This window comes from Microtus ochrogaster, chromosome 5 (assembly GCF_000317375.1).
Source record: "Microtus ochrogaster isolate Prairie Vole_2 chromosome 5, MicOch1.0, whole genome shotgun sequence".
In the NCBI taxonomy this organism is placed as follows: domain Eukaryota; kingdom Metazoa; phylum Chordata; class Mammalia; order Rodentia; family Cricetidae; genus Microtus; species Microtus ochrogaster.
In genome coordinates, this window is record NC_022012.1 from 90,646,139 (window position 1) to 90,657,419 (window position 11,281).

Sequence of the window (11,281 nt, forward strand, 5' to 3'; positions counted from 1 at the left end):
CCTGCCTCTGCCTCCCGAGTGCTAGGATTAAAGGCATGTGCCACCACTGCCCAGTTTTCAGGAGGTTTTTAATGCACTGTAGATAGCACTGTGAATCACTGTGTTATCACCATGACAATGACTGCTAAGGAACATCCAGGGATAGTTAAGTCTGTTACAGGTCATTTCTGCATGTGTGGGATATTGATCATCTTCAAATTACCACACTGAGGAAGCAGGAATGGCTAGTCAATTTGCTTTCTAGAATGTAGCTCCTACATCAGGCCCTTGATATAGAGTCTTGACTTACTTGTGTCCTCTACAGTTGGTTTAAAACCTTATATTAGATACTTGGCAAATATATCTTGAATGGAATTGAACATTGTTAGGGAACAACATGAAAGTTGTTTCATGAGCTTTTTTTTATCAGTAAAAGTTTTGTTGTAATCATTGTCTGTTTTTGACACTTGTAGGCTCTTCTTGGGGTTTGCATTGTCGGTGTCGTGACTGAGAATGGTACAGGGCCCTTTTCTGTCCCTGGAAACAGTCGCTATGGATATGTGCTGAGTCACAGAGATGCTGCCCAGTCAGACAGGGATCTGGAAAGGGGGTATAAAGCCAAAAGGAGCAAGGCATAGTTAAGCACCTTAAATAGTATTCCCAGTTTGTAGGTTGGAGACACAGAGAAGCACCAGGAGCCAGAGTTCATATGAATCCTTAGTATTTGTAGAAATTATGTTTTGTTTACATCAAGCAGATTTAGGGAGTATTTTTTGTTGCTTGGTTTTAGTTTTGGATTTTGAAGCATGGTCTTGCTGTGTTACCTGCTTTGCCTCCCAGGAGCTGGGATTACAGGCATATACTACCATGTCTGACTATCAAATCCTTTCAGATAAAAATTATGTTACACTAATGTGATCTTGAGAGGAATCTATTAGTTCCCAGTGGTCCAGTGTCCCCTTTCCTTCAGGGCTTTACTAGTTTTTCCCTTGTCTTAAGGTAACACCTATGAATGACTGTTTCCCCTTTACTGTGCTCTTAATGCAGCTAAAGCAGCAGCCTTGGCAGCTTGGGAGGTGGCTAACTTTGTGTGCATGCGCAGGAGGTGGGAGACTGGGCTTTGAGATCTTCTCAGGACGGGAGCCACTCGGACTCTACTGTTGGAGTGCAACTGGGCTGGCTAACACACCATGGCCTTCCTGAGTCTAGCACGCTAGCTGCCTCTGCCTGTTGCTCCTGGGGAGTGTAGCTTGTGAAATGTCATTTCCAAGTTGAAAACTTTGAAAAACAGACAACCCAAGCCAAATGTAATCTTGTGCTTTCTGAGCCGGTGGTTCCCTTCAGTTTACAGTGTGGAAGGCAGCAAGAGCACTGCCCCAGCCGCCCCAGAGGCACAGGTTCTTCATGGCCTTTGTATGCATTTGTTGTGATTTCCTGACTACTGATGATGAGCAGCCTATAATTCTTCCCTCATTTTATATGTGCGTGTTGAAGTTGGTGGTAGGTGTAGCCTACTGTTCATTCATTCATGGACGTGGAAGCTGACGCCACTCCTGACTTTAGAACTGAGCAGTGTGTTCTCAGTTACCACATTGTGGAGTGGAGCACAGTTAAGGATGGTAAGAGCTTCCCTTGCAGGGCTTTAGACTTAGAGAGGCTTAGGTTCTGTTCAGGGCTCTCAGCACTCATTCAGGATGGGCAGCAGCTGAGAGAGAAGGCCCAAGAGAATGACGTCTGAGTTCCTTGAGTCATAAGTAGCCTGTGAAGTGCAGTTGTCTCCAGCTGGGACCAGAGAGTCTTGAAGGCTAGATGATTTAAAAGAGTTTCAGAATTTTATGTATATATATCACAGAGAAGATGACCCTGAATGCTACCAACAAGAATGAAGCTGGTTTTTGACACAGCTTTTGCTGATTTGCTTAGTTTCTCTATATTAACAAGGAACTCAGAGTGGAGAGCAGGTTATATTTTAGGGTGAACCAGCCTGTGGAGGACCTGGTGGTCTGTACCTAGCAGTCTCCGTGTGTCGTCCTACCTGTTTTTCTTCACCTGCTTTGGCTACAGCATTCTTCGTGAGGCAGGTGCTTAAAAAACACTCGTATAGTACACATAGGCTTGTAGCATGGAGCCCCCAGCCTGCTTTTCCCGCTGGGTTTTAGTCCTCCACTCTGGTTGATTCAACATCCAGTCTGCCTTCTGTTTTGCTTCGTAAGCTTAATTGAAGAGGCATTCACGAGGAAGCAGTAGCTGAAGAGCTTGCCTATAAATCAGCTGGCCCATTTGAACGTCTCCATACTTCTCAGGGTCTGAGGATGTGTTTTGGAGAGCAGACAGTCTGATTTCTTTCCAGGGTATAGCGAGAGTCCTGGCTGCTTCATGAAAGCTTTTCTGGTGAGCTGGAGGCTTTACTGGTTGTCAGCTGTAGATTCTGGGTCACTGGTGAATTCTAGAAGTGTGAAGAGGCAACTAGTCACAGATCCTGGTTGTGTCATTATAAACGTGTTTGGACGTGGATGTATGTGGGTTCAGAGTGAGTTGTACTTTGTTAGCTTGTATGATACTGAAATTAAGGAAATGGTCCATATAACTGAATTTTAGATTTTTGGTACCTGGGGGAAAAGTTTTTATAAATGGGACACAGGAAGTTGCCTCTGTGTTAACAAAAAGAAAACCCTGAAGTAGTTGCTACTTCTGATTTCCTTTAGCCAGTTCAGATGTGTATGCTTGACCTCCATACTCAAGTTCTGCACACTAGTTTGTGTTCTGTCTAGTTGATAAGGAACCCTTCAAGAGCCTAATTGTTTTAAATGGCATTTTTAGGTTTTTTTTTTAAAGCTATTAAAATGGCAGAGGCAAAGGCAAGAAAGATACCTGAAACTAAAGTTATTGTGTGTGGGGTCTGCATCTAGTAAGTTATTAGGAATGTGTAATGTCTTGCCTTGGCTCTACAGGTTTTAAAATGTTAATTTCCTTTCTGGTAATAATTTAATTTTTCTAGTGATTTGAATGAAGTTTTAAAACTTTGGGCTGATAATGTTGTGCTGATTTTTTTCCCTACAACTTTTCCCAGAAACTTACTGCTGCCAGCACACACACAGGCCTATACACAGAGTACATGTAGCCATGAGCACTGGTCCTCTTGTCTGGGATGCTCTACCATGCACTGTAGGAATCCCCAGGAGAGTGTACCACCTGACTTGATGTAAGCGCTGAACTCCTTGTCCTTCTTACTTCCTAAGTGACATCTTCTTCCCTCTCTCTCCCTCACAACATCTCAGCTTGATACACAATAGGGAGTTTCAACCTTTGAGGAGATTTCCAGGAGCTTATGAGTGACAGTCTGACTCACGGTATATTTATTCTGATCTGCACAGTTTATGATCTTGTTTTGCAAACCTCCATGTGTAATGTTTTGATTCATCATGTGTTCTACCAAACAAAACATTGTGTTCCTTTAATATATAATTTCTACTAGGTCAATGTGCTGCATGTCCTGAAAAGTAACTACTAAGCATGTTCATGTCCATGCAGTAGCCCATGTTTATGAGATATATGATGTGATTTAGTTAGAGCCGAACCCTGGGGGCTTCTAATCCTTGTTATTTAGAGCATATATTTTGCAATGCATCACTGTAGGTTACTGCAAATATGAGGCCTTTTCAGATGAATCCATGATGATGTTTCATCTTAAGCCAAAAGACCAAGAGCTAGATCTTTATGTAGCTTCATGCTATTGGAGATGCATCGTCTAAAGTAATTCAAACGCGGACCTTGTAAGGAACCTTCTTGAATTGAAATGCTAGTGCTTCCTTGACTGCTAATCTTCACATCATACTTCTTTGTTCGTGGCTTCCATTGAGAGCACTAAAGAGCCCTCAGCAGAACATGTCAGATGGTGTGAGACTACATCGCCTCGTGTCTACTAATGATCTCCTTCCTGTCGCTTCTAGACCATGGCGAAAGTTATAACCACTGTCCTGAAATTCCCTGATGATCAGGCTCAGAAAATTTTGGAAAGAGAAGATGCCCGGCTGATGGTGAGTTCCAGAAGGAAGATGTAGGGAAGCAGCTTTCTTACAGTTTATATTCTATCTCATTTGTAAAAAGAAATTGAAATTTTTTGAATGTCCTTTGTACTACAACTTAGAAAGTGGTGGTTGATGGACAGTAAGAAGGTTTAAGCTGGATGTGGTGGGATGTGAAGGGAAAAAGTAATCTTTCTCAGTAGCGTGGACATTGGTGCCGTGTGTGTAGTGTATAGTTCCCAGAGCTTGAGCTGCTGATGGTAAGGATGGAGGAGTGTTTGTCCTGCTGCAGAGAGCACAGCTTCTCCACAGCACCATGTCCTTTCTTCTATTGTAAAGTATTTTAATGGGCATTGATTCGAAAGACTTTAATCATCTTTGGGGCCAATAAGATGACTCAGCAGACAAAGGCAGATAGTGAGCAATGCCAAACAATACAGCTCTCAAGGCAGACCAAAAAATATTTAAGCATATCTAAAAGGAAAACATTAGGTCATTTATCCTTGAGTAACGCGGTTTTCATTCTAGAAAGGGATGAACTGGGGCTGGCTCTTGAGTTAATCTTCCCTTGCTCCTGAGGCTGACCTGCCCAGGCTTTAAACAAAACCTCATGTCTCTTGACACTTTACTTGCTGAATAAATTCAGTCTTCAGCCACCTACTACTATGGCTGTTACAGAGAATATAGAAAAGTGGAAACTTTGAAGGACATAGAATGGTTATTTTCATCCAATCACATGTAATGAAAATTGGCCTTGTAGATCATTCAAGTGATAAAAATAGGTAGGAAATACGAAGTAATTTATGGGCATGAAGTGGGCGAGATCCTAAAATATAAACTGCAGATTAATCAAAATGATTGGCCTTTTGTGGGGGGCGGTCAGTCTGAAGGGGTTGTTGGTGTTTGTAGAGTGATTCAGGGTCATTTATCTCTAAGAGAGCTTCATTAATAAAGTATAGTGTAGTTGGCTGAAATTGGAACCAGGAGATTCTGTTGTTATAAAGAAGCCTCTTTTCGAGTTTTCCTAAAAGACCAGCTTTCTCAGTAAAGTGCTGCAGACCCCGAAGACATAAATCTACGCGTCAGTTTCCCCAGTGACTGTGCTGCTGCCAGGATATTTCCTTCCCTGGTCTCTGAGGGTTTGTCTTCTTCCTCGCTCACTCGCTTGTGCTTGGCTCTCACACTCACCCTCCATGTTGCCTGCTTACTCTGCTTTGTGGTTTTAGAGCCTCATGCATGCTGGAGCCCTGCACCAGTGAGCTGCATCCGCAGCCTCATGTGTAGTTCTGGATTTAGCTCTCGATCATTCTTGTACTGTTGGTCTCTCCCGTTTCCATTTGAGTCAGAATTTTTTAAGTCTCTTAAGTTAATAAATCATATTTATAGCATTTTAGGTGGCGTCTTCATACATGCCTGGAGTTTGAAAATAAATTCAAATAAAAATGGCACATAAGGAAAAATAGTGCATATGTAAACGTGGGTTTGACTGACGCTGTTAGGATAAGACTCTGTCAGATCGCTTTTTAAAATGTAAACAATTCAGAAAAATTACTTGGAAAATCTTTTATAATCTTAAACGTCCAGACTGTTTGCCCCATGCCAAGATCATGTCTGTTAATAGTGTGGCAAACCCGGGAACATGCCAAGAATCCCAGCACTTAGGAGGTGAAGCAGAAGAATCTCAAGTTCACGGCCATCGTGGGCCACAAAGTGGGAGACTCTCTCAAAATAAAACATTAAATAGCTCCACTAGATTTTTCTTTGTTTGATTTACTAAGTGGTTTTCATTTCTTAAAAGCATAGACAGGATATCCCCAAACTTTATCTTGTGTGCTTCTGCAGATTTTCCTACAGAATACTAACCTACTATGTTGTGTGTATTGAAAAACATTTTTCTATTTAATTGAGCTACTTTTTACTAACCTCATATTAAATATGTATGTTCTTCAGAAGCTTGTCATTTATCCAAAAATAGACTCAGGTTTGGCAAACAGACTCTGTTGTCATACTGCCGTCTCAAAGCAAACCGTAAAGCTAGCTAATGGTGATGGGCTATGGCACCTGACATTAGGGCGTGGCTGAGATCAAGTTCCTTTACCTTGAAGTTGCAACTGTTTCATTCCTGAAAACATTTTTTTTTTTTTTTTTGGTTTTTCGAGACAGGGTTTCTCTGTAGCTTTGGAGCCTGTCCTGGAACTCGCTCCTGTAGACCAGGCTGGTCTCGAACTCACAGAAATAGACCTGCCTCTGCCACCTGAGTGCTGGGATTAAAGGTGTGCACCACCACTGCCCGGCCCAGCAAACACTCTTGATACTCTGTTGAATTATAAGGGAATTACTCAGTGATAAAGTTGATACTTTTTAGAAATGAGAGTTCAATATACAATTGTACTGTGTTTCAAATTTATCAACTTCCAAAAGTTTGTGAGTATAAACTAAAATTAGGTAAATCAAATTTTAATTTATACTATAAAGGACTTACAAAAAAAATCATTTTATAATATAACCTCCTCTAATTTACCTGGCAGTTAAAGGCACCGTTAGCATGAAGTACATCTTCAGCATTTAAACTTCTAAATGGAAATTAAAAGTAAAAGTCTAGGATGGGGAAGTATTACATAGTCCTTATGCTCGCCTGGTGACCTCAGCTTGAAAACAATTAAGTACTATCTGTAATTCTCCACTTCATTACACAATTTAACCTGTGCACTGTTGTCTGAAAACAATTAAGTACTATCTGTAATTCTCCATATACACAATTTAACCTGTGCACTGTTGTCTGAAAACTAACCCAACAAGCTTTTCCTCTTGGCTTTGTAGTTTCCTTCACCTCGCAGTGGCATCTTCTGATACCTGAGTCTGTGCTTAGTGAGAGCGTGGTGAGTGGAGAGTCATATGGCTTGTAACTTTGGTACTGAAATCACAGATATTGCATGCGATTAACCATTTCACTGGGATTATTTTGTTCTTTTTAATGAGCATGATTATTACATTGGGTTAATGTAATTGCTTTCTGTTGTTTATGTTAAATGGACTGATATATATATACATATATGTATATATGTGTATATATATATATATATATATATATATATAGAGAGAGAGAGAGAGAGAGAGAGACTAAAAACCAACAAAAATGGCATTTGAAGTTACTACAGATTATGATAGAGAAATGAAAAATAATTTTTCAATGTGAAGTGGTGAAATACAGTGTGTACTGAAAAATGAAGAGATGTATTTCACACATCCGGACCCTAAATTGCTACAAAGCTTAATTATAATGCTAGTTTAAACACAATGAAAACTAATAAAGCTGATTAAAATAAAGAGTTTCGTTGCATCCTAGGATTGCACAGCTCGATTCGAGTTAGCACATGGGTTCTGTAGATGCTCCTAGGCAGCCTAGTTTAATTGAATATGGCTGTTTCTGATGAACATTTTATTACAATGAAATGTAATTATCTAAATGTTTCCCATGATTTACTGTCTCTAAGGATTCTGAGTCTCACACAGTATTTATGTCTTTAGCTTGATTTAATATTGCCATAAACATTTAGGGTCCACACAGACCTCAAACTTGGCTGCAATTTTCACAGATAAATTGAATCACAGTCAGTAAAACCTGACTATATTTCATGATGATGGTTTGTTTCAGCCATGAACAAATATAGCAGGATATTTTAGAGACTGTTTTAATTTAAAGACGTTCATTTTAAAAAAAATTTGTTTACTTTTATTTTATGTGTCGTGTGTTTGTCTATGTGCATGTACACCACAGAGGCCAGAAGAGGGCATTAGATCCCCTGGAACTGGAGTTACAAGGTGCTTTAGCCACCCTGTGGGTGTTGGGACCTGAACAGGAGCAGCCAGTGCTCTTACTCTGTGGAGAATGTCTCTAGCCCCTCTGTTTATTTTTTTTTTCAAACTGCCTGCATCAAGTCTCCTTTTGATCTTCATAGTGTGTTATCTGACTTGCTTGCATGATTACCTAGAGCCGTCCTATCCCTGTCTCCTTTACAGTGGTCGGCAGTGCAGAGCATGGTTTATTAGGTGGCTGTAGGAAGCCTAGGTACAGCTTATGGAACACCTTCAGAGTCAGACAGAAATATGGCAGGGGACAGAAGCACTTCTCCCTTCTATTCAGAACAGCAGGTCTTGGCCTTCCTACAGTCTCCCTGCCTCCTCTTCCAAAAATCCCCTTTACAGCCCCTTACCATAAATGATGCTAAAGGAACAAGGTTTTAATGCTCCTGGGACTGCGATAGGCAAGAATGGGAATAGATTATCCTGTTTGTCTCCTGGCAGTAAGGACGTCAGGCATTGACCAGCAGTGACTTCTGATTTGTTTGGTTTTTTTCTTTTTAATATTTATTTATTTGAAAAAGGGTTTTTCTGTGTAGCCTAGGCTGGGATTTTCCTGCCCAACCTCCCTAATGATTGGATTACAGGCATATGCCGTAGGGCCTGGCTAGAATGACCTTCATTTTGCTGAGTGGCCTCTATTCTGATGTCAGAGATTAGGGCTAAATAGAGTGGATCTAGCCGTACAATCTTTGGGAGACGATTTTCTAAGGGAGTCTTCTAAAACCTTTTAAGTGGAAGTGTCTGAGCTCCTGTAGGGCAAAGATAGCTACAGCATTAACTAGACACTGATGAAAGACACAGGAGACAGGATTGCAGATAGCCTCACGGACATTTGAACATAACTTTTTTATTTCAGATATTAAAAACATGCTGGTAACTTTAGTAAAAAAAAATATAATAGAAAGAACAACAAGTTTATGAGCCTTGAGTGTCTGTGAGTCGGATGTCTCCCTAGCTAGTCAAGTAGCGCTGTGTCAGCTGCACAGGCTGCAGACAGCTGCTCTCACCTGGAAACACCTGCCTTGGCATTTCTGCTCAGGGACTGCTTGTCCGTTCAGCGTTCAGGTGAAACATTTCAGACCCAAGCTTTGCAAAACTGAGTGAATGCCCACGTCTGCCATCACTCTCCAGATTATAGCATTCTGTGAGACTCTCTCCCAGTTCTCACTCTCGCTTTCTCTCCACCTATTTCTGCCTTTTGTCATGTTTGGTTGTTACCTGTAGACATCATGCTTGCAAGTACAAGCGAATAAATGTGTTTTTAAGAAGAAAATTAACCTACAAGTATGATTATCATGCTCAGTAAATGAAATACCAAGATAATACTAGTGTTATCTAATATTATATACAATATTCAATTTTTCCATTTTTTGAATGAGATCTTTCATAAATGTTTAAGACCCCAGGCTCCACAAAGTGCACACATTGCAGACTGTGTTTTCTGAGGGCTCCTTTAAACTAGAGAACTTGGTTTTTTGCTTCATAACATCATGGTTGTGCCACTTCGTTGAATGAATTTTGTTTCCTAGAAGTGTTTGAACCGAGGTTTCAAAGTCCTGATTGAAGGAGAACCTTAGCAGGGGTCTCACAGCTCCCTTCCAGGTCCTGGGGGCCAGCAAGACGTGGAGCTAGCTTTCTAAAAAACACTCGGTTTGTCTCTCCTGCTTGACCTCTAGCATTCTAAGTAACATTCTCCACCTGAGCACTAGCACGCAGCATTTTAATCTAGGAAACCCTTAGGGAGATCCTGGGGTTGTGTCTCATTTTAATGAACTCAGGATGAAGCTTAGTCTTTTACACCACAATGCCAATGCCATTTGTTCGTTTTCTGCCATACATATCATGCTGAGAGAATTGCAGGGTTTAGGAAATCTACACCCTGGGAAAGTGGAACCACCTCCTTCCCTGAAGTGCAGTTTGAAGAGCTGTGGGGGAGGAGCTCTCCACAGAGTCAGGTCAGACTTAGGAGCGGCTTTCCTCCGGGTTCAGTCAAACAGCACTGGATTCACGGTCCAGGTCTCAGCCTCAAAATCCACACCTAAATACTGTTCTCTGGGACTGCTCAATCAGTTTAAATTACTCTAAAAGTAGTTTCTAGAAGATTCCATTAGGAATCAGTATTTGAAATGTTTTTACTTTTTTATGTCATCCTTAGAGTGTAAGTTATTTTACCTTGTAAACACAAAACAATTCTCACATGAAGTTGGCTATAAAAGCTTGTTTGTTTGTTTTTTCACCCTAATTTCCTTTTTGTTTTTCAGTCATGGCTCCGAACTTCATCTTGAAGAAATGGGGAGAGTGAGTCTGGGCAACCGCTGCTTGGCAAACTGCCCGTGCTGTGTCGTGCAGACAGGTCTCATCCTGCCCCACACGCGCACTGCTTGCAAAGCAGGTGTTCTGGGTGGAGAAATGGGGATGGTTTCGTTCTTTTCCTTCAGTTTTTCTTTGAGAAGTCTTTTGTGGTTGTGGCTGTTCTGACTGGCTTGCCTTGGTCACTCAGTGCCCCTGTCATCTTTTCCTTCCCCCTTTCAAAGAACTGCCTATCTTCCTTATTTATTTTAGGGTGATTTCTTTTTCTTCTTAAAGACTTGTGCAATATATTTTGAGGTGAAACTTAGTGGATTTTTTCTGATAAATTAAGAGAAAATTCTCTATTTCCCAGATTGATTTTTTGACTATTTGCTAAAGCCTAATTCTTTAAGCTATGATAAGTCCCAAATGGCAGCACCTCATGTTTACCTAGCTTTTATACTTATATTATTTTTCAGAGGAAAAAATACTACTGTAAATTGTAAATAGTCAATACATAATCCTATTGTATGCACATCAGTGACTGTTGGCCATGTCATCTCAGAGGATCAGATAAATAAAGTATATTTCCTTTATAATATTTCTCATTGTGGCTTCTTCGTACGTTGAAATCACTTCCAGCTGATTAAGCATCCATGTTTCAGTGAAGTGAATGTAGGGAGGTTGCCGGGAGAGCTAAAAGGAGACACTAGGAAAGGTTTGTGTATGCTCGGCTTCATATGAGCAATGGGAAGGACGTGGACCCCTCCTCTGTTGTTCCAGGAGGGCTTCTGTAGGCTCTGGGGGTCACTGATACTCTTAGGCCTAATGAGAGAGAAGCTCCCGGATGCCAGGCTGTGTGAACTGCTAAGAAGAGTTCGTGTGAACCCTTCGTGTTCCGGGGACAGCAGTACTCGAACTCATAGATCTATAGACTTCTGCCTGCCTGAGATTGAGCTTCAGTTATCCAGCCAGTTGGCCTGTTTTGCTGGGAGGTTGTTCTATGAGAAGAGTGCAAGCTCTGTGGAGGGGAATGGGGCCACCCACACCTTACAACTGACCTGCTTGTTCTTTAGAGAGATGACAGGAATCACCACACCACACACACACACTCTCTCTCTTAT

At 41.2% G+C, this 11,281-nt stretch overlaps 1 protein-coding gene across 6 annotated transcripts in view; it reads left to right on the plus strand.

The window, feature by feature from the left end:
* The window catches only part of Golga4 (golgin A4), a 96,595-nt gene extending 85,839 nt beyond the window's left edge, over positions 1–10,756 (plus strand). For 4 of the 6 annotated variants that reach the window (XM_013346546.2, XM_026779380.1, XM_013346548.2 and 1 more), the window contains 3 exons: positions 3,930–4,016; positions 6,825–6,883; positions 10,130–10,756. In XM_013346546.2, the coding sequence (XP_013202000.1) occupies positions 3,930–4,016; positions 6,825–6,854 (117 nt within the window). In that variant the 3' untranslated portion in view covers positions 6,855–6,883; positions 10,130–10,756. The remainder of the gene's footprint in view (positions 1–3,929; positions 4,017–6,824; positions 6,884–10,129) is intronic. The other 2 variants (XM_013346547.2, XM_005348072.2) reach the window with 1 other exon arrangement.
* The last annotated feature ends 525 nt before the right edge of the window (positions 10,757–11,281 follow it).